Source organism: Temnothorax nylanderi, unplaced genomic scaffold, assembly GCF_030848795.1.
Source record: "Temnothorax nylanderi isolate EJ_2023f unplaced genomic scaffold, tnyl_v1.0 TNYL_tig0015_pilon, whole genome shotgun sequence".
NCBI classification, from domain to species: Eukaryota; Metazoa; Arthropoda; class Insecta; order Hymenoptera; family Formicidae; genus Temnothorax; species Temnothorax nylanderi.
Window position 1 is genome coordinate 2,059,860 of NW_027249077.1, and position 22,862 is coordinate 2,082,721.

The following is a 22,862-nucleotide window of genomic DNA, read 5'->3' on the forward strand; positions in this document are numbered from 1 at the left end:
GACATATTTACAGGCTATATGACATGGAGATTGGGATATACATCAGCAAAGTCATATACACATATGTCTATAATTATCTAAAGTCGTAATACACATTTTTTTTCTTGCTTTTCAAATGACATCCAACTTAATTTATGCTCGGTATGTGCTTTGTTACAAACAACAGAGGGAAAATATAACATACTTATCTTACACGTGAGTACCGATATATTACATCATTAAAGTAGTGGCCCTGATATAAAAAAAAAACCGCAACAATTAGTATCTAGTCATTATGATAAGTTTTTAATAATATATTTATCACTAACTGCAACTACTTTCCCCTATAATGTTATAAAAATCTCTTTGGTATTATTACACACGGTTTCGAGGGCAGTTTGTTGTTTCAATGTTACGATCTTCAGAAATATCGCTTTGCTCTGCATTATCCAATTTACAATTAGATAATACTGAACAACTACAACTATAAAATATCGTTTAAATCGCTCTACGTTTAACGCAGATATTTAATCTAGAATTATGCACAAAAAAAAACCCGAGAGGATAGAAGTGCAGAGTCGAAAAATTACTTTAGATTTTAAAAAATCCTACTTTTTGCTACCGTAACATTGAAACAAGATTGCACGCAAAAAATACACTTTTCGTCGCCTTAGATACATTTATATAAAAATGGGAGCGATAATTTTAAATACCATGACACGGTTTGACTATTTAATGTAAAATAGAATTGATTACTTTTGATTACCTTCAAGTGGACTGAAGGATAATATATATGAATCCTGGTTTTTACAATCGCATACCCTCCTCTTTAGAAAATTAGTACATGTATCGTGATTCCATAATTCTCGAGATCAAAAACGGTAAAATAATCTTTCATACAAATATAATATACTAGGTTCTTTCTCTTTTACCTCGTTAGTGAAAATCAAATGACGGCTCGTTATTGATTACGCTAATCGAAGCAAATACACAAGTGGTGCAATATAATTCTCGTAAAATAAGACTATAGACACACGCCTCTCGTTGGTGCGTATTGAAATTGCAAATTCATATATTCTGTATTATTAAAAAAACATACATCTTATATCCTATTTGTACCCGTCAGAAATGCTTAACTCTTTTTTTTTGTCATTATTTCTACTATCGCGATACTTTATATATCATATGTACTAGCCTGTTTTGCATATCTTGACTATTTAGATTTAGAGGAAATTCCAAATAGTCAAGATAAATGAGAAACGCCCATTGTCTGTATTGTTATATATATATATATATATATATATATATATATATATATATATATATATATAGTTTACATAACTCTGTGATAAGAAAGTTATCTTGATAATTTTTTCACTCGTACACTTCGAACAGATTGATACGATTCATTCGACTCTATGTCTGAGCCCTGTTTTTTTACCCACGAAAATAAATTCCTTCTCTACGACCAATTTCTTTGGTAATATTATTATATTATATAATATTATATATTACCCAACGAGTAAAAATGTCCCAAATCGGGACATATGATAAGATCATATCATAAGATGTCTTTAAGACGTCATATGTCCCGATTTGGAACATGCGGGTTGTCTGGGTAATAAATATTATATATCATTATTAAAAAATTGTAGTTTCTCTCGTTTACTTTTAGACACCCGCAGGGAAGCCTTGTGCCTTTATTAAATTTTTGAAAATTATCTTGTGCCATTAACAAAACTGAATGAGTTATTTTTGCTGCAATTGCGGAAATAATCGAGCTTCGTGATAGATTATTTTGAGTAATTAATGAAATCAGGTATAAATATTTTCGTATAAATTCTTTCCATAGAAAATATTAATAAAAAATAAAGTCTTTGGTGTGTATTCCCATGCATCAACCTGGCTCTACGACTAGAAAATATGTGCTTACCTCGCAGTACCGGAAAATACAAGTATTAATGATTTTCGATTTTCCAGTAAACAATGCGCGATAGATAATTATCATCGAAAACAGACACGCCTGACATGACAATAGACCTCTTTGAAAATTAATACTACATCCGAGGAATTGGATTGCAAGTGAATACCCTCAAGCGTCTATGATGAATCTTGAGTACAAATACGACTAATCCTAATTCATTCCATTCTCATGTTCAGATATAACCGCCGTTTGACAACGACGTAGTCAGCAAGACATGCTACACAGTACAGTGACTCAAAGAGAAAAAGAAAACACAACATCAATCGTTACTAATTCTTGCACACGTTTATCCCTTCCGTGTATCACCGCGATGCACTGACAGCATGTATAGGTGGTACGGAACGATTTTTTTTTTTTTTGATAACTAGATTACACTCGACGTGTTTATTCTGGGCTAGATACAGTTTGTTGTTGTTGACTGTCCTCGTCCTTAACAACATCGGCCTGCAAGGCCTTCGTTAGAACGTTGGCGTCCTTTAATGATATTACTTGAAGAACCTGATGTTCCCCAGCGGCATTTATCATAGTCATAGGGTGGCCTTGTATAGTGACGGCCTCGATGGTGGTGTCCCCGTTTCCTGATTCGACCTTGGGTACCTGAACCATCGGCGTCACCACTTGCATCGTACCGTCGCTCTGTATATTGGCCACCATAGTTTGATACATACTGGCAGACACTGGCACTGTGATCACTCCTGAGACTGAGACAGGATATCCTGAAACAAACGTACAATGAGCGTTCTACGCTCGGCCCGTGATGAGGCAGTTGCATCTGTATTGCAAACTAGAAAATGATAAAGGAAAATAATAAACAAATATCTCAGATAAATTATATACTCACAATACGACAACGTCAAGAAGCTGTTTGCAAAGCACTAAAATCGAACCAATACGGTCTGTGCACGATTAAAAAGTTGTGTTGTGTTTGCACTACGCATTCTTCATTCGACAATTTTAGCCTCTATCGTAACAGTTAATAATTACTAGTTTACGATACAGTCGAACATCTATTGGATTACTAATCCTTAATTAACGAGGCCTTACGTTCTTCCTTAACTGGCATGGGCGCGGTCTGTCAGATCACTGCAGTTATTCACAAACGAAACAATAGTAAAACAAAATTACTCGTATTATTATCGAGTGGAAGGTAAACAGAGGGTACAGGTTTCAGACTAGAGGATAAGGAAAACGAAAGGAATGAACAGAGGTCTGTGAGACCGCTGCGTGCCAGTTAAAACTTTATAAAAACGAAATCGCACTTCGCGTAAATTTAAAGACGCAGAGACAGAAAGAGAAAGAGACAGTACCATTTAATTAATTAGAGGGTGCGCTAAGAACAAGGTGTATTTACTATGACTCAATAATTCTTCGGCACGCTCTTTCAATTGTAAGATCGAAATACAGTTTACGGTCTATCTAAGCAAATCAAGGCGTTTATGAGGGACAGCAAGTGTTTAAGCCGTTTGCAGAAATCAAAATTTCATCATCACACAATCCACATGATACTTTCGAAAAGCGTATAAATGTTAGCATTGACATGTTACTTATTTCAAGCAGCTTAAACACAGGCTGCTAGAACATAATATATAAAAAATAATGGTACATCAACAAAAAATACTCTATGTACAGCAAGTTTATTTCTCTTCGTTTAATTAAAGTCAGTAAACCAATTTTTAATAGTAAATATAATCGTAGAACAGTTTCTTCCGTCATCGTGATTGCGACGACGGACTGCTTTAGCAATTGTTTGTTGAGTCGAAAATTTTAAGAATCCAATGGCGATATGCCATTTATAGTCATTTACACATCATATATTTTTAATTATTAAGAAAAATTTCTAAAAGTAATGCAACATGTACTCTTACAAACAAATACCATAATAGTATAATTGTATTCTATACACAAATACATGTCATGTGCATGTCATCGCTGAAAAGTAGTATCTACATGCATATATAAATCTACATGTGTATATAAATAAATGCTGTTATCTTACAAGGAAACCCACGGAAGTGGCCCCCCCCCCCCATTTTAATGAGCTTTTAGGGCCACTTGGACCAAACTCTGATTAACTTAATCGTTGATTAATCCACTGGAAATGACCAATCGCATTTGTCAATGCTTAATGAGCAAATGCAATTGGTACGCATCATTTCCGATGGACTAATCAACGATTAAGTTAATCAGAGTTTGGTCGAAGTGGCCCTTAGTATGTTGTTCTTTAAATAAAAATAAGGGACACGTATTTTTTTTATACGTCCCCATACGCGTGTTTAGGGGATGAAACATCAACTTTGAAAAAATCAGCTTTCCTCTTTCGAGTCGAATATCGACCCGAAACTATAAAAGATAGAAACACATTTTTTAAGCAAAAGTTGAATGGTTTGAAGAGCACTTAAAAAAATGACCATAAATTTTTTTAAATTATTTTTTATAAAAATAAAAATTATAATAAAATTTTTATTTTGTCATTCTTTTCATCTAGAGAACAACATACTAAAAGCTCATCAAAATCGGAGGACACTTCCGTGGATTTCCTTGTTAGTTTGCAAAAATCAAAGTAACAAGTAATATGAATTTATACATATTTCAAAGTGCAAAGATTCGCGATTAATACTTTTAAAATACGTCTCTCCGTGTTATATAAGAATTACACGTAAGCGCACCATGGATTCTTAAAGAACAAAGTTTCAAATAAAGCTGTGCATAGCTCCATTTATATAAAATTACTCTAAATATATATACAATACGAGGCAAATAACATAAACTAGTCCAGATCCTACTTCGTTACGCAAAGTAGTATAAACACATAGAAACATGATTCTTGATTGGAGCATAGCAGACAGCATGCAAAAAAAGATCCGGGACCAATAAAAACGAGTCACTGCTCAAGTAGCTCCTGGCCGGCGACAGTGCAGAGCCTATAAAAAACTGTTTTACCGTGTCCGTCTTCCCCGGTAAGAATGATCTGGCCGTCTTGACCTAACGTCGCTTCTGTGACAGTGTTCAAATCGACGGCCACGCTAGCACCTTCTGTGCTACCAGCTACTTCCGCTAATGTTTGCACATCTCCTTGACTCGTGTGGATCTAAATGCAATCGCAAATAAGATATTACATGATTTATATTACATACGACACTAATATTTACAAATTTAATTTACTAGTATTAAGAATTTCATATAAATTCTGTTAACTTTAATCTAAATTTTAAAAGAAATAATAGAGACTAAAAAGATAAATTTAGAAACAATTAAAAATGTTTAAAATTATATATTAAAACTATTGCCACGTACAGCATTATCTGTTCAGTGATTATTATAATCTGATATTTTGTTATATTGATATCTGTTGCATTATAACTTTGATTCTTTAAGCTGAAAATGATCTAGAAGTATAATAGACGCAAGATTTCTGTTACAAAATCCTATCTTTAGACGGTATTTATAACTCTTTGCGTTCATATATGTACTTGTATCTTGTATTGATTTTACATCTACAACAGTTTTCAATCCATATTGACCTTTAGTATTTCTCTATGTATTATTTCTGTGTGTGTCTATGCGAGGAATGATCGAATTCATGTGTCATTATATGTATATCGATTTAATATATCTCAATTCTCTATATTTTATATGTATTATAAAATAAATATTATCATATCAAGTATTGCACTGATCCTATGCCATTTTGTAAAAAAAAAAACGCATATCTTCAAGAAGTCTTAAAAAGAAGTCTTTAGAGATTTTTTATATTAAATATTTGTGATTTTTTTTAGAAGACTTACAGTAGCGACTCCTTGAACTTGGGCTGTTGTACCATCTGGTAATGTAATAATCGGTGTATTAGGATCCACCTGTATAATAGAAACTGTTCCATCTGGATTGGTTATTGTCTGCAATACAGTTGTCGGATACTGGGTCATCTGTTAAACAATTATAAGTAAGATGCATGATGTATATATGATATCATATGATGAACTATGTATATGATATTGAGTATGTTCCATTTGACGCTTGTGACGCTCGTGAGCGTCATTCGTCCTTGTTTAACAACCTGGTTAAACAAGGATGAAATGATTCTAAGAGCGCATTTGCAAGAGCTAAATGAAACGTACCCATCACGGCTGTGCATCTCAAAACATTATGGACTGTCAATCTTAACAAAAATTGAAATAGTGAAAGGCAAAGTGTATCAAAGTAAGAAAACAAAATATATCTTTCGATTCTAAATTTTTCGAAGTTTCGAAAGAGTAATTGTGCCTATATGTTACTTCAAAATAACAATAAATAATGCTTTTGAAATGCAGCCCTGTATGTATGTGAATCAAGAGACGTTATTTTTATAATATTAATTCTAACTAGAATTTCAATTTTAAAATACTAATAAATTTAATCTACAAACGTTCTATCACTAAAGACAGATTATAAACAAATTAATATATTTTAATATACGTCTAACTTAATTATAAAATCTAATATATGGCATAACGGAAAAAAAGCCGAATTAACTCAAATAAGGGAAACCAAACACATTAATAGAAATGACTTTGCAAAGAATATTCCAGATTTTTGATTCATTCTTTTTCTATAGAATACAGACTGTAGAAACAAACGAAAATCAGGTCTTGAAAAATCGAGAAGCTTTAGACAAGAAAAATTACTAATATTTATCTAAATATCAAAATAATACTATGAATCTCTTTAATAGTATAGCGACCAAAAATTCATATTGTTTCATGTCATTCTATATCTATTTTTTAAAATTCTATTTTTATATAAACTCCATCCACTCCCACCTGAGTGGCAGTGGCAAGAGCTGTGGGAGACGCGGCAATGATTTGTGCTGGCGAAGAGTTTCCCTTAGATGAATCCGTGCTGTTGAGGCGAACGACTCCCACCGTCTGCTGCTGTTGCGACTGTCCTCCTCCATTTTGCCCTTGACTCGATGATGGATGCGACGAGGAATGAGGCGTCGCTTGTTGTATTAGAACATTAGACTTGTCGTCGTCTTCACTAAACGCTGGTAGAAGATCTTCTCTTCCGTGATATTTATAACAATTTATTACAATTTGCCGTAACGCGTGAGTCCAGGAGATCTGCAATGGATTGCACTGTCCCAATTTCCAGTTTAACATCCAATCAATGAGTTCTTCGAATAGATTACTCGTTTAAGCAATTTATGTTCATTATATATTTTATCAAATGCATAAAACAGTATGAAGAATCTAAGAAATAGATTTCTTACGTCAAATTTCAAAATTTTTAATTATTTCTCTGAATTATTAGCCTGTTTGTATTTTTAATGAATATAATAATTTTAATAAATACAATATTTTGTATTCTTATTAACATGACATAAATCTATTTAAAGATATTTCAGTATTGTAGTAGAACGATAAAGAATTGAAAATATTCTGATCAATTTTACGTACTTTTTGTTTTTCGTCCTCCGATCGCGCATCCATCCGGACGTTAGCCCAAGGCAATTCTTTGGGCCACCAAGGAGGTCGCGTACTATCTCTTCCCCAACCAGGCTTGCCTCTGCCTGTGGAATACTTTAACATCAACGGGATGAACGCCCTGAGTTGCGCCTGTGTCATCTTCTCCACCGGGGTCGGTATACCGTCGATTATAAGCGGTGGTAATTCGAATAATGACGGATCATCCTGCACGGGCGGAGGCGCTTGTTGTGCAAGTGCGTTCTCCAGCTCTTCCATGATAACGTTTCTTAGATTTTTAACTACGTCTTCTAATGGTTTTGCTCCAAAGACTTTGTAACTACTATTTGGTTTGCCTGGCGTAGCCACTAATACTACTGCCTGTTGTCCCACTCGCGTAGCAAATTCGTCAATAGTTTGCTGTAAAAGATTCGATAATGACATTGAGAATATGAGAATGTATGTAATAATGAAAATGCGATATTCATGCGATCAATTATATCAGAATTTCACTTACTCTAAGCTTTCTTAAAAGTCTGTTTTGCTGTCTCTTTCTGATACTGGGATTGGTTTCGAAACTGTGAGGTCGTTTTCGTTTCTTGGCTGATACGATGGCAGCAGCCGCAGCAACGCCTACAGGACCTAAAGATTTTTTAATGCAAAAAAATGTTTTAATTGTTTCAACTTTATACCTCTTGATATGCCAATATAAGCAAGAAAAATAGAAAAAATATTTTCAAATTTCAAATTTCGATAATAAAATAAACGCTTATTTATAAAGCAAAAAATTTGACAAACAACATTGGCATATCAAAAAGATAAGTGTCATTTTCAACACATACAAAACAAAGATACATAAGCAACAATGAAACAATCGGTCTGTTTCTTTTAGCTGCACTGGCTGAATTGGACTGAACTGGTGCAATAAGTTGGAGTGAGACAAGTGTATTTTGTTTCCCTCTAACTTACGGCATCAGTGTGCACCAGTTCAGCCAGTGCAGCTAAAAAAAAACAGACCCAATGAAATAGTGAAACGTGATTAGGATCGAAGATTATTGAAGAAGTTTTAATATTATAAATGATCGGGTAATTATATCAAACTATATAATATGATTTATGATATTGAACTGACTGTGCAATGCAAAAATAATCATATTGAAAAAAAAAAGTTTTATAAATCCGTTTGAGAAAATACCAAGAAAACATAAGATATAAAAAAAATAGAATTCTATAGAGATATAATAGAACTTTATTATATTTCACATCTAGATGAAAATATTTAAAAATATTGGATCGTATTCATTATTAAGAGTTGAGAGAGAAAAAACATTATTTGCCGAAATAATTTTATTTCTCTAACTAAAAGTATGAATTTGATCCTTTTATAACATTGGCTGATATACGTATATATATATATATATATATATATATATATATATATATATAGAATATATATATTCTGATTTTTGTTATAATAAACAAATCTGCTTCATTTTAAATAAAATAGTACCATTTAAGGTAATATTTCGCTTTTTAACTTCAACTTCCATAACAGAATCTTGTCTCGGTTATTAATTATGAATACAATCCATTGTCATCCAACATTGATTACATAAAGCAAGTAAATACACAAACATTGTAAAATGCACAGTTATCATGTTAGTCTGTAGTGTAATTGCAAATATACATTTTTACTTTAAAAACTTTTGCAAACATTATCGTGATGTGGCTTCTCAAATAGTGATATTCAAATACAAATCGTATACATATTTTATATACGTATATAAAATATGCAGTTTGCGCGTACTGTGCAATTACATACTGTCTCTAAAAAAAATAAACAAAAAAAAACCGTTTTTAACATCAATTAATTCAGCTCATTATTCTGTGCATAATATTATTAAAGTAAAATATAAAAAAATTAAAACTATTTTAGAAATAAATATTTCATATTTTATGTCAAAATAAGTCAAATTAAAGTATAAAGTATTTTATTATACAAACCATTTTTTCAAACCATTAGTCATCCTCTGTATTTTTTTACACAGAGTATTCGCAAAAATCAATTTATATAAAACAATTTACATAATTACTTTTTATTAATATTTGCTATATGATGTGCTGTTTCACGTATACAACGAATACGATTTCAATTTAATTAATTATATTACAGTGATGTAAATTCCCGAAGAAAATTATCTTTGACAATATTAATGTACAAAAAATTGCAAATAATTTCAATGAGTCACACTTGATACTGTATATATTTTATAGTATATTTGTTTGTGTATACTGTATAACAAAAGCATCGTATCCTCTTACTTGAAGCTTAATGATCTTGCGGGAAGATTTAGCCATAACGCTAAACAACACTCTCGCAGGACGAGATAGAGCATCCCGTTTATAATGTGCTTGATCCGTAAATAAAGGTAGTTAAATAGGGATGAATAAACCAAAAAGTGAAAAAGCGAAAAAAAAATGGGAAATCACCATTACTGTGTTTGAATTGCCAACCTGCTGCGGCGAGTTGCGCTGTCACATCGTCATCCATCGCAGCCGAAAGGAGATCTCCATCCTCGTAGGCTTCGGACTCGCTGCTAGGCTCGTCATCGTCGTCGTCCGAAAGCCGTCGCAACGTGCTGGTCTCCGCGTCTTGTACAGAAACCATCTTTATCTCTTGCTCGGCCAGCTTGGTATCTCGTATATATTGCAACCACGCTGCAGAAAGTCGTGATGTCGTCGATTTCAGTGGTAGTTTCAATTTCTTCTACATCACCTTAGCCTGAAGTGACAGAGCACATCGTTTGTTAATAATAATAAGGTTCCTAAAACGGTGCGCAATCGTCGCAAAAATACTGGACGTGTAGAAGCCAAGATTTTTTTTATTAATTAGTACTAAGGTAGATCTTATTAATCGGTACTATGCTAATTCCCCGCACGATGTTTACGTTTTACGTTCCGCGTTTACGTCGCTCGTCTGGGGTCGGGGAGAGAAAAAAAACGAAAAGCACGTGTTTTCTCTTCGGGAGCAAAGAGAAAGGAGAAAAACACGGAGAAAGAAAGAAAGAAAGCAAGAGAGAGAGAGAGAGAGAGATAAATCTGGGTATGTACATTTCGCACAACTGACGAGCTACGGACGACGGGCCGCCTTCCGCAGCTCGCACGCACGATTCTCCTGGTGGCCGGGCAGGCCGGGCTAGCGCGCGTACAGCCACGCGGACGGGAAGGAGCCCGTCGCCGGCGCGGCATATCACGACGAACATAACTCCGATTCACGGGAACGGAGGCAGCGGAGGCGACGGTGGTGATGATGACGATGGTGGATGCGGCCGCGGCCGCGGTGTCTCTCGTCCACCTCGTGGCATGGTCGCGACCGCAAAGTTGACAAACGTTCCAGGCGACAACAAGAGAACGCGCGCGAAAGCGTCGTAAAGAGAGACGGACGGGGGACGGGGACGGGGACGGGGAGAAGGGAAGAGAACGGGCACGACTGACGACACAGGAGACAGCTAGCACGGCAAAGCAATAAGCACGGCGAGGGCGAGGTAGAGGCAAAGAGCAAAGGCGCAGAGGCAGAGGCAAGAGAGGGAGGACGCGGGGATATGCGCGTTTATTCGGGCCGATACTTTGGGGGGGCAATGAAAATGCGCAGGGCACACGGAAAAGCGGCAAAAGAGAGCAGGTCCGGGTAGCCGGATAGCGGAGCAGCTCTCTCACGACTCACGACGACTGCTCGGTGAACGCGGAGCCGATGGAGCAGGCCCAGTGAAGCTCGGGAGTTGCGTACGCACCTTGGTGGGTTCCCGCTTCCCGCGGAGTGGATTCAAGGGAGGGCTTAGGGCTCCTCGGGGCCTCGGCTACGCTGACGCTCTCGCACCACGCCCCGCGCACGCGGTCGCGCCCGCGCTTATCATCACCGTGGTACGGCCGGTCGTGCGGCGACGGGCGACGGGCGACGGCGGACGCGCGAGGCCACTTGCCGGACTTGGGTTTACCTCAGGACGCGTGACGCGCGACAACGGTGGTAGCCGCCATGGCCGGTATTCGGCTTCGGCAGCGGCGGCGGCGGCGGCGGGTGTATCGATCGGCACCGAGCGGGCCTCCATCTCACCCACCACCACGACAACAATACGCTGAATACGCGGACACGGGTGGACCGGCCATCTTGGGCGAGCCTGCGCGATGCACGCCCGCCCGAGCAGACGATGCCAAATTTCACGGCATTTCGCGGCGGCGGCGGACGCCGCGCACCGCCGACCCCCTACGCCGATCGTTCGCGCCTCGGCCCTCGGCCTCGCGCCGCTACCAAACTCAACACTCACCGTTTCCCCGTTGAAATCCGCCCGACGACAGCACCGATCCCGGAGAACGCCAACGCCATATACATATATACGAGCTTGGTATAGCGCTGTGTACGCTGTATAGCTCTGTATAGCGCGATTGGCGGGAATCGAGAGGGCACGCGTCATGGCGGACCAACTACGCCCGCCGCCATTGGTCGGCCGGACACGTGACTGCCCGACCATGCCCGACACCGACCAGCCCGACCCGACACCCGACTCGATGTAATCGTAATGTGGTAATGTCGGACGACCATAACCTGCCGTGTAACCTGCGTAGCCCGCTTTCTTCTGCTTTCTTCCGTTTCGCAGCAGAAAGAAGAATCTCGTCGCCTCGTCGCCTCGTCGCTCGACGATAAAGACCCTTGGCTGTCTCCGCCGCTCGAGAATCTGCCTCGGTCACTTCGTGCTTCGGGCTTCGCACGAGTCGCTCACGTATGCAATCTTCCCTATCCTATATGTTTTTGCCGTCTCACGGTTTTCTCGAGGCGTAATCTCGACTGTTTACTGTAAAACTGACAATAAATATCTACCTAGTTCTGGACTATGGCCAAAGGTGACTTTGATCTAAACTTGGACTAATTTTTTCGATGATTAATTTGTCAAGTAAAAATCTATCCCTGATGGAAAAATGTCTCAGATTTTTTTCAGATTTTTTATTTGGAATGTTTTTCAGAAAAACTGACAAAATAATGATGAAATATTTCAGATTTTTCCTGTCAACGCAACTTTGTAGAAATCTGAAGAAATATGAGAAAATCCACGCTATTTGTCAGAAATTTTCATGTATTGTAGACACTGAAATATCCTGAAAATCTTCGTTCAATTACTTCTAAAAGTATCTGAAAAATTTTACATAATTTTTTCAAAATTTTTCATTAATCTAAAACAAGAAATTTGTAGAAAATTTCTGACAAAATATTTTGTCACCAGGGATGCTACTTTATTAAAGATTAGAACTAATGTTTTATCATTTAACATGTTTCCTCAACGACGTCGGATACGCGATGCAAAGCACCACCCATTAGATAATAAACATTTCCTGGAATTTATTTAGAAACTTACTAAATACATTACTATTTTGATGTTAACAAGTATCCTATAAAGAAACGCGTGTGTAAAAAATTAACTCCCCTGATTTCCCTTGCTTTTTATTCTTTTAATCTTTGGTGCTATAGTTATATGAAACGTTTATGTCAACCTTTGTTAAGAATGTTAAAAAGATACGTCAGTCGGTTATTTTGCAAATGGTTAAAATTTTTCATTGGAACATTGGTTTATATATATGTGTAATTAACAATTTTTTTCGAGATTGGACCCACTTTCTAAATGGTGTAATTGCTAAAAACTATCAGACTCCCTTTGACATTCACATTCTGTCAATTTATAATAAAACCACATTTATTTATCTATATTCTAAGATATACACAGAAAAAGATAGGCAAAGAAGTCCATCACAGGCACACTACTACAATGCTGAATTATTTCATAGTCATGCTTTCTAAAACCATTACAGAAAATACATTTTGTTCCTATTTTGTTTTTACAATTGTTACATCTACAGTACAAAAGTATTAATACCTAAATATAATAATGTTGTAAAATGGCATAAAGCAGCTCTTTACATATCACATCTGGGGCAGAGTAAATTAGAAACTACGAATTTTACGTCAACGCTACCAATCGAGATTTGAATCTAAATCTTGTGAAGTTTTAATGTCTCTTTATCCTCGCACCAAATGAAAACAAGAATACTACGAATCTTTGAATCGTTTTAATGTCGCGAGATTCCTTCTCTACGAACACATACGACTTTCGTTTCTCCGTACAATTCAGGATATATTATGAAACACAATCTGCCATAATTCCGTCCGGTGATTTTAGAATGACGTCGTTTTCCGAAGAATCCACAGTTGGTACGAAAAATAACATTGCAGGTATTCCATTAGTTCCTAAGCCCATGGCTTGTTTTTGTGACAAAACTTCCCGTACCAGCCAGACTCACAGAGACACGTGTCGTTCGATTGACAGGTTCCATGTTTACACGGTTTGCTACATGCTGAACGTTGCGACGTTATGCGTGCAGTGGTTGCGATTTCGCAGTGATTGCCCTTGTATTCGTTCGAACACCTGCAGATGTTAGTGCCCTTACATTTGCCTCCATTGAGACAAGGAATGACACATTTGGCTGAAAAGGCAAAAACATGACAAAAATTTTCTTCTAGATTTTACGTGCGTTAACGAGACATGTTGTTTGAGACATGTTTGTACTCACAGAATTCGCAGCGTAAGCCGAAATAGCCTTTTGGACATTCGCAGACATCCTTCTGAATACACTTTCCTCCGTTTAAACATTTCTCCGTGCAGATACCTGAAATCGTTCGATCTTAATAAGGAACTTTTTCAAATTTCATAGAAAAATGTTGCGTGTCAGAGGACTGGGAGTACGACTGGCCAGCACATCAGCAGCCACGAGCGCGTCTGGAAAAGTACTAGACTCGATAATAAGAGTTGACCATGCCGGTGAATTGGGAGCTGACAGGATATACGCTGGACAAATGGCTGTGCTAGGTATGGTTTCTTGAATATACGATATAGTGTAGATATATAGATTTAGATTAGGATTCTAATGGATTTCTGCCAAAGCGTAGGTAGGACGACGGTTGGACCGACGATACAGCACATGTGGGATCAAGAGAAACGGCATCGTCTCAAATTCGAGGAATTGATTCGCAAGCACCGAGTCAGGCCCACCGTCCTCACTCCGCTGTGGAATATCGCCGGGTTCGCCCTGGGCGCCGGTACCGCTCTCATGGGCGAGAAAGCGGCGATGGCGTGCACTGTTGCAGTGGAGACTGTGATTGTCGAACACTACAACGATCAGTTGCGCGTGCTGATGGAGAATAGCGAAAACGTGGATGAAGAGATACTCGAAACTATCAAAAAATTCCGCGATGAGGAACAGGAACATCATGACACAGGCATAGATTGTGGTGCCGAGCAAGCGCCGTTCTACCAAGCTCTGACGAACGTGATCAAATTTGGCTGTAAAACAGCTATCTCCATCTCCAAAGTGATATAAACGCGTTTCCCAGTATTCGAGACGTTAAACTATATATTACACATTACATTTTATTACACAATCGTTGCTTATAGATTGCTTGCAGATTACTATATTACAATTAGAGTTTCGACCGAAAATTTGATTTCGTTTTCGGCCAAAAATCGGAGTTTCAACCGAAACTAAAAAGGAATTTTGGTGACGTAGCTGAAACTGTTTATTTTCCACAGATTTTTCAAAGACTTGGTTAAAAATATTTTTATTTCATGTTCAAAAATTTTGTTATTATTGAAATAATATGATTGTGATACTACAGATAGTATATAGCATACTACAGAATGTGATAATAGGTTTGTGTAATAATGTGTAATTATTATTTTAATAATTAAATTATATTTATAAAGAAAAAGTATATAGTATATGTGCGCGCGTATACATATATAGCTTTTCTAGGATTTCCATAAAAATTTACAATTTTCGGTTTCGGTCGAAATTGAAAACGAATATTCGGTTGTGTTAATTTCGGCCGAAATTAAAAAAGATTGTTTCGATCGGACTCTAATTATGGACTATAAAACAATGTATATAATAATGTATATAATAAATTATATTTTGATTTTCTACGTGGCGAATCAATCTGATAGTATACGAGATCCCTAGTTCAAAACACTTCAATCTTCAATCGCTGATATTTTTAATGAATGTAACTGTAATTGATCTTTCTTTGTATTATTAATAGAAGTAATTAAAAGATTTAGATATAATTTAAAGCTCCTGGGCTCTCGCCTCTGACATCACGATCTAACATGGCCGCGGCGAATACCCAGGAGCCTTAAAACTAAATACACATGCATAAAATGACTATGTAATCAATTTTCAAGTAGCTCTTCTTGGATCTAATGGGACTATGTAAAATATGTATTAATGAAAATCGATTTGTATGAGTAATGTATATATGTATGTACGAGGAAAGTTCCAAAAGTGAGACATTTGAAAGAAATAAATTAAAAATTTGTTTTTCAAAATATGCGTATAAAAAATAGAGCTTACCATTAATTTATCTCTCCATATAATCTCTCAACAGAGATTCAAACATTTGTTCCATTTTACGACATTAATTTCAAAATACCTTTTACATAAAAATTTGCTGAACCAGTTTTACAGTTCTCGTTTCTTTTTGATCTGAGATAAAATGTTTTCTTGACAATGGTGTTTAACTTTCTAAAAAGATGAAAATCATGTGAGATCAAACAAGTGACGATTGTGTCTTCGAGCATGAAGGGACTATTGTCAATGCCGAGTGATTGTCACTTTAAATTTTGCAAGAATTGTAACAGGCTATTCATCGAAAATGTCACTCAAAATGTTGCTCATTCGAAATGTCACACTTTTTTGTAACTGCAACTCTACACACTGTGAGGAAAACTTTTGAAACTATTGAGACAATGGGCTGGGCTAGGATATTCTCTAACATGCCCTTCACGGTCCTGACCTCGCATCTCTTCTCCTTTTCATCTTTTTGGAAAGTTGGAAAAACATCTGTCGGGGAAACTTTTTGTCTTGAATCAAAAAGTAAAACAGAACTGACTCGGAAATTTAATTATAAATTTATATGCAAAAGATATCTTGAAATTAAACATTATACATGCTTGGATAAACGCTCGAATCTGTTGGGAAATTTATATGGAGAGATAAGTTAACGCTTTTATTTTGGCGCACACACACACGCGCGCACACATATATGGAAAATAAAAATAAAATTTTAAAATTTAATTTATCTCTTTCAAGCGGACTTTACTTTTAGAACATCTTGTTATTCCTATTGAACAAACTTCGTCGTACATTTATGTTGTAATTTATTATACCTCCTTCGCAGTAAGGACCTTGATATCCTGGCGGGCACGAGCACACGCCTGGCGCCGTGCAGTTACCGCCATTCATACAATTCGGATAACAAAGCGCTTTTTTACAATGGGGCCCTAGATAACCATCTGGACAGGGACCAGGATTAGGCTCTGTAAAAATAAAATCCAGTTAAAAGATGGCATATTATCCCGATGTGTGCACACATATCACACATACATATGTACATATACGTATTTAATATATACATCTTTGTATACGATTAAAAACGAGAAAAATTTCGGTAACAGAACCGAATATGATCTCGTAGTTAATCCAATAAGATAACATTATTCTAATTCATGCAGTGTCATGCAGATTTAATCGAATTTTTTTTCAAAAACCACGGATAAGCCATGGAACTGAGATTAAATACGCTGTTATATTTTTTCTTATGTCAAAACAGAGAATTAATTTCGATTTATATAACCGATATAAACAATAACTTTATTTATAATTTTTTTTGCAATTGTTTTAATATCTTTTTTTCATTTTTTAAAGATAATTACACGAAGAAATTAAAATGGTATATTCCATACACATATTTTATCTCATTTCCATGGCAGTGCAAACCGTGACTTTCTGATTGAAATTTACTTGTCGAGAGAGAAAGCTTCGATGTTCAAACATATTTAATTATTTCACGTTTGCACGTTCGGCCTGCTATGCTGCGAATTACTGATGTATTATCGCAGAAGCGATTATACGGAACGTTCGAGAGCATCGTATGCCGCTACGCCCATCTGAATTCGAGTAGATGAAAACAATTACGTGTCACGTGGATCGTTATTTGCTAGTCTTTTCTCATTCGTGATTTGTATGATAAATTCGACCGATCGCACATGCTGAATAACCCTTTCAATCCTCGATATTATCGGGACATTTATATGTATGTAAAATAGCGGATAAACACATACTTGACTTGATGATTGGCAACACGAATGCACAGAGATTGAGAGAGCTGAAAATGACGCCGAGAAAGCAGAGCAGACTCGTGCGTTCTTTTGCATTAAGTAGGCAATTAGGCACTTAATTCATAATTCGCGGGCGAACAATGACTCGAGGAAGCGTACGACTGGCCAACGCTTAACAAACAAAGTGCCAGGCAAGACGAAAAAAATTAATAAATGCTAATGTAGGAAATACAAGCACATAAAACGGGAAAATTACCGATCTGTAGTAACGTTTTAGTAGGAAAAAAAAATATATATATATATATAAAAGCCAAAGCGAATAATATTCTTCGAACGTCAGATATAACAACGTTTAATTGCCCGGTTGCGAAATGAAAAGCAAAGATTGGCGTTGAGACATAATTCCGTCGAGTTCACATTTATCGGACGCCTCGTGCGTGCGATAATGATCCTTATTCGCGGATAAACGAAACCCGACGTTCGGTAGAAGATCCTTCCTCGCGTACACGCAGCATCGGAAATTGAGCTCGCCGAAATTACGTTCGTTCCCTATCCTTGCTCATCATCAGCAACAACACTCGTCTCATTTAACACGCCTGATACAGCAAACAGAGCGATCGATATTACTCAACACTTTAACGTAATTATTACAAGTAGACAGTTGTATTATATACAAAGATAGCGTTAATAGAATCTGAACGAGAATGCTTTTACGCAAAAGGTAAGCTTCACAAAAGCGGTCCACGTTTTCACCTTGCGAGCGGCGATGGGTCCGAAACCTGTGGGCGCGAAACTATCAAGTCCATCGCCGAGGCGACGTTACAAAATATCGTTGCATTTTAAAGATCGTTATTTGCATACATATTTTATGTAAGCAAATACACGCGATACCCGGAGAAAATTTTGGGACTCTCAAAGAAACGTCTCGTTTTTTTTTTTCCCGTTTTCGTAACCGATACCTCGAGATGACCCTTGTTGCGACGCGACAATAGAAACGAGAGTACACGCGTGTAAAATTAGTCACAAAGTCCAAGTCGAAAGTTAATCGATTCGCTACTCCCTTTGACACCTTGACAAACGTAGGATCCTCGTTTGGAGCGGGATCTCGTCGCGATGATCGAGGTTGCTCGGAGCAACCGTTTAACGACGTAACACCCATAAATCTCCCGGAGTACCGTGGAGCGGACTGCGGAGAAGATTCGACGCGCCTCCCTCGCACAATTATCGGAACCATCGCCATCGTTCCGGCCGGCAGGCGGGCAGGTACAAGGTAGATATAATCTTTCTCTTACAAAGTATCAAAACGCGCGCGCATCAGGTACATGCCACGGCTGTGTCGATTAAATAAAAAAGGAGGAGAGGCAGTCGGAACGAATGTACCATCCGCGAACCGGATTTCGTGGGCGCGTTTTACGCTATCCCGCTATACGCGCGACGCGACGCGACGCGACGCGATGCAGCATCCTCGCCGAGCGGAGGCGAGGGAAAAGATCCGAGATCCGCAGCCGGCACGCCGGCAGGCCGGAGGAGAGACCCGGCCGGCCCGGCCGCCGAGACCGATTCCCCGACCGCCTCTCCCGCATCGATCAAGAGCATGCAGCAAATTAGGCGATGAATTACTGCTGATACAGAACTGTATGTGCGAGTGAAGAGGTGGTGATCGTGGGCGCGACTGACGCACTCACCGCGCACGGTGCATTCTTTTCTCAAACGGAGACGGAGGGGCGTCCCGTTTAGAGGTTTCCCCTTGCGGGTCTCGATCATCAGACTGATCCCGAATTGCGCTACGCCCGAATTGCCGGCGCAAGGTAGAAGAATGCTGAATTCTGCAACGGAAAACAAACAGGGTGAGGTCCGCTCGCTGTATTATAGCAGATTATAGCTCTGAATCTTCTCTACTTCCTATCCCTCCTCTTTCTTCCAACCTTCCAACCTTCGATCGTACGCGTTTTCCATTTTAATTTTAACCCTTAATTTCGATCCCGTTAAAATGTTTATTTAAATTTTAATTCAACTCATCTTTGATTTTTATCTTCAATTTCAGAAAATATAATGTAATGCGACTATATAAGAAGCAGATCGACCTATTGCCGCGCGAGGGTTTCGGTTCCCATAGTTCGATCTCTTCAGTATAATTGTGCGGCGTAATATTTACTTGATCTAAGAGAAAACTAAAGTACATTTTATATTTATCCAATTTAAGAGGAAACTAAAAGTATGTTTATCTTTAATTGCGCGCAAACCTATGACCGTTTCAGATATTATCGATCAAACTGTGCGTAAAGATAAAAAAAACAGCGTTATATAATCGCAAACATAAAAGTGCTTTATTAAAAAATAGAGAAATAATTATCTTCGTATATGATTAAGAAGGAGAAATGTCGGTAAACATAATCGAACACGTTCTTGTAGTTAATCTGATAAGATAACATTCAATAACATTGTTCTAATACGTGCAATTTCATGCGGATTTAATCGAATTCCTTTTCACGGGACAGGACAAATGATATTTATCCATAATGTATTTATTTGAGCTACGTTTAGTACTTAAAATCGTTGAAAAATCACCGAAGCTCGGCTTGGTCCTCAGGTGTCGTAATAAAAACTTACTCCAGTTGAACGAAATAATCTTTGGGCAAAAAGGAAGACGCGGAGTATATTTCTATACAAAGAATATTTTCTCGTCTTCTCTTAGATCAGGTAGATTTCACGCCGCGCGTGAAAGACGTCTTCACCTTCGACTGTGTAAATAAGGACCATCGCGGCACGGCACTTATGCAACGCCGCGCGCCGCATAGAGAGATCAAAGTTAACAATGAACCCCGAACGTATTAGCGAGCGACGTGCATATGTGTGAACACTGATGGAGGCTCGTATTTCACCGTCTCATAAAACGTGAAAGTGACATGAAAAGATATCCAAGTATGTACAAACACGACTTAATTGTGAAAATTATATTTTGTCGAATAATAAAAGTCAAACTTCGTATTAGACCTCGCGATTTGATATTCAGCCTTCGGAGGCTGAATTACTGAATACTAAATGCACATCGACTGACAAACGAAAACGCTATTAGCACGTTGACGTTCTGATCATTGATGTTGAACGAAAAATAACCGCGCGAGGCAACGATGAATGCCTCGCCACAATTGCGATATTATTCGAGCCCCTAGACTAGATATCATTTTATTTTGAAAACTATTACCTCGAATAAACAATCGCGAATGTTTCTCTCGTATTTAGATTTCGACAATCTTTTTCTTTGTCGCGATATCTCCGTTTCGCGAGGTCTTAATTTATTAATCTTTCCTTTTGATATTTTATGTTTATTATATATATGTTGTAGTTAACAGGATTTATTTCGAAGCGCGGTTTTATAAATAACTCTTAATAACGATAATAATTGAATTTCTTCTCATAAAAAAATTAACACAATATTAGTATTAGGCCACCAAGATCGAGTCCAAACTGTAAATAGTTTTTATCTCTATTTGATTGTACATCATCCCGTTTCGCTCATTATTCTTCTCACAAAGTTCCCATAATTAAATATGTATAGTAACAGATTCTTTTAAACTAACGTTCGTTAAATCGCAAGTTCCTGTAAAAACACGAAGATCATTCATTTCGTATCTATTACACGAATTAGAAAACTTCAGCTCCTTCAAGCATCGATCGTAGCTTAGATATATATTTGATATTGATATAAAATGTTTACCTTTCGGCCGCTTAGGCACCCGTCCTTGCGTTTTAATCGTGATGGATGGAGTTTTCAAGATGCTCTCGTCGAACGACTTTAAACGAAAAAAATTATAATAGTACTTTTTTACTCCTGATTTCCACGTAAAATTCACGTGCGACACCTCGCTCGGTATGATCGGCAGTTTATTCTCAAACTCCGGATCCAAAAGATATGCGAGCACTTGGCCCTCCGCAATCGCGTATATTTCCATTGCCAGCCCTGCATATTAGCCAATGAAAACAATTTTTCAGACTTACATTGATGTTTATACCATTTTCATTAACGTCGTTGACGACGTTGGCCCGATACCACGAATAGTGATTGGATTTTTCTCTTTTTTTTTTTTAAATTTTATTTAACAAAATACTTTTTGCACACCAAACTTGTCAAAGGTAAATAATATGTATAATCTCAAGCATGGAGCATATCGGAGCATCGGAGCAGCGACGATAGCGAAGAAAGGGGGTCACGTATCGGGCTTAGGGGGAAAAAGAAATCCGAGGGGATCACTCAACATCTGTGAACTGTACCGCTGAACATCTTGATTTGCTCCTGGTCGATCCAGAGGGAGATGTCACCGGACGGCTTGTGGACGGGGTTCTCGGAGTGGTGCTGGTGCCGGGCGAGTGCCGCGTCCAGGAGAAGGGCCAGCGCCGCTGCCGCGGCCAGGACGGCCGCAGCCGATCGCATAATAATTGCCCGCGACGTGCCGCCGCCCGCAGCCGCTGCCGCTTCTGCCGCCTCTGCCGCCGCGCGCCACACGCTGCCAGGTGTTGCACGTTGCACGCACACCGGTATAGAAACTCGCCCCCTTCCCTGGCAGCCGCCGTGCGTGCCCTGGCGGTTAACGCGCAACGACGTTTCCCGGCGCCGCCTCCCCGTGTCCCCGTGCGCTCAACGTGCCGGGCCGCGGGCGTGCGTGCCGTTAGCGATCCGACGCGTGAAATCGGAGGATTTCACGGGGCGCGCGCGCGCGCGCGCACAGGACACGATCGCGCGTCTCCTCTCTGCTCCTCTCTGCTCCTCTCTCGGCGGCGGAGATCCCGCGGTGATTTCAACGCACGGTTGTCTACCCCTTCGATCGGTAAAACAGAAAGAGAATGAGGGGGAGAGAGAGAGAGAGAGAGAGAAATCGAAAAAGGGTGAAAGAGCACGAGAGAGGCGCGCGCGAACGCGAACTCTCCACTGTACGCTCTTGCGAACGGCGCGCGATGCGTAACGATGCGCGCGAACCGCGTCGCTCCGGCGGACTGAGACTGACTGACTGACTGACTGACTCTCAATGAGAGTCGAGGCACGCGGAGCGAGTAGCAAAACCTCTCCGCGGAGCGAGATAGAGATCTCGCAGACGGACCCGGGGCCCGGGGCACGCCGGGGAGCGTGAGTGACGCGCCGCGAGTTAAAGCTGCGTGCACAATGTGCTTGGAATCTCTGCTTTGCCAATATCTCTCTCCCCCCCCCCTTTCTCTTGCGCGCCACGTGTGCTTCTTATTTTACTGTCT

General features: G+C 38.6%; 3 protein-coding genes and 1 long non-coding RNA gene across 13 annotated transcripts; 2 read left to right on the top strand and 2 right to left on the bottom strand.

The window, feature by feature from the left end:
- Window positions 1-51: 51 nt before the first annotated feature.
- Ewg (DNA-binding protein Ewg) lies at window positions 52-11,860 on the bottom strand. 9 transcript variants are annotated; one of them, XM_071698457.1, is made up of 8 exons: window positions 11,724-11,860; window positions 9,892-10,183; window positions 7,919-8,043; window positions 7,396-7,821; window positions 6,760-7,074; window positions 5,749-5,886; window positions 4,904-5,051; window positions 52-2,679 (listed from the first exon to the last, which is right to left on the bottom strand). In XM_071698457.1, the coding sequence occupies exons 2-8, from the start codon at window positions 10,067-10,069 to the stop codon at window positions 2,348-2,350; spliced, it is 1,662 nt and encodes a 553-aa protein (XP_071554558.1). In that variant the 5' UTR covers window positions 10,070-10,183; window positions 11,724-11,860; the 3' UTR covers window positions 52-2,347. The 9 variants fall into 9 exon arrangements, with proteins under 9 accessions (XP_071554558.1, XP_071554559.1, XP_071554564.1 ...); XM_071698458.1 differs by lacking the exon at window positions 11,724-11,860 and adding an exon at window positions 11,397-11,645; XM_071698463.1 differs by lacking the exon at window positions 11,724-11,860 and adding an exon at window positions 11,193-11,644 and having other exon boundaries at window positions 6,862-7,074.
- Window positions 11,861-11,970: 110 nt separating this feature from the next.
- On the top strand, window positions 11,971-15,425 carry Coq7 (ubiquinone biosynthesis protein COQ7, mitochondrial). Its single transcript, XM_071698473.1, has 3 exons — window positions 11,971-12,176; window positions 14,158-14,312; window positions 14,393-15,425. Exons 2-3 carry the CDS (start codon window positions 14,162-14,164, stop codon window positions 14,821-14,823), a joined length of 582 nt encoding a protein of 193 aa, XP_071554574.1. The 5' UTR covers window positions 11,971-12,176; window positions 14,158-14,161; the 3' UTR covers window positions 14,824-15,425.
- Window positions 13,125-22,673, bottom strand: Shf (WNT inhibitory factor 1). 2 transcript variants are annotated; one of them, XM_071698470.1, is made up of 6 exons: window positions 21,891-22,673; window positions 21,337-21,579; window positions 19,253-19,444; window positions 16,668-16,817; window positions 14,017-14,112; window positions 13,125-13,929 (listed from the first exon to the last, which is right to left on the bottom strand). In XM_071698470.1, the coding sequence occupies exons 1-6, from the start codon at window positions 22,048-22,050 to the stop codon at window positions 13,694-13,696; spliced, it is 1,077 nt and encodes a 358-aa protein (XP_071554571.1). In that variant the 5' UTR covers window positions 22,051-22,673; the 3' UTR covers window positions 13,125-13,693. The 2 variants fall into 2 exon arrangements, with proteins under 2 accessions (XP_071554571.1, XP_071554572.1); XM_071698471.1 differs by having other exon boundaries at window positions 19,304-19,444; window positions 21,891-22,659.
- On the top strand, window positions 19,337-20,611 carry LOC139768360 (uncharacterized). The gene is made up of 2 exons (XR_011717341.1): window positions 19,337-19,465; window positions 19,663-20,611. It is a non-coding gene; the product is annotated as an uncharacterized lncRNA (long non-coding RNA).
- Window positions 22,674-22,862: the final 189 nt, after the last annotated feature.

Coding starts and splice junctions, on each gene's coding strand:
- Shf (XM_071698470.1), bottom strand. CDS start 22,050: ATGCGATCGGCTGCGGCCGTCCTGGCCGCGGCAGCGGCGCTGGCCCTT. Junction 21,580..21,890: donor GCAAATCAAGATGTTCAGCG/GTACAGTTCACA, acceptor GCTAATATGCAG/GGCTGGCAATGGAAATATAC. Junction 13,930..14,016: donor CGGCTTACGCTGCGAATTCT/GTGAGTACAAAC, acceptor TTGCCTTTTCAG/CCAAATGTGTCATTCCTTGT.
- Coq7 (XM_071698473.1), top strand. CDS start 14,162: ATGTTGCGTGTCAGAGGACTGGGAGTACGACTGGCCAGCACATCAGCA. Junction 14,313..14,392: donor TGGACAAATGGCTGTGCTAG/GTATGGTTTCTT, acceptor GCCAAAGCGTAG/GTAGGACGACGGTTGGACCG.
- Ewg (XM_071698457.1), bottom strand. CDS start 10,069: ATGGTTTCTGTACAAGACGCGGAGACCAGCACGTTGCGACGGCTTTCG. Junction 8,044..9,891: donor GCAATTCAAACACAGTAATG/GTGATTTCCCAT, acceptor AAAAATCTTTAG/GTCCTGTAGGCGTTGCTGCG. Junction 5,052..5,748: donor AAGTTCAAGGAGTCGCTACT/GTAAGTCTTCTA, acceptor GATTGCATTTAG/ATCCACACGAGTCAAGGAGA.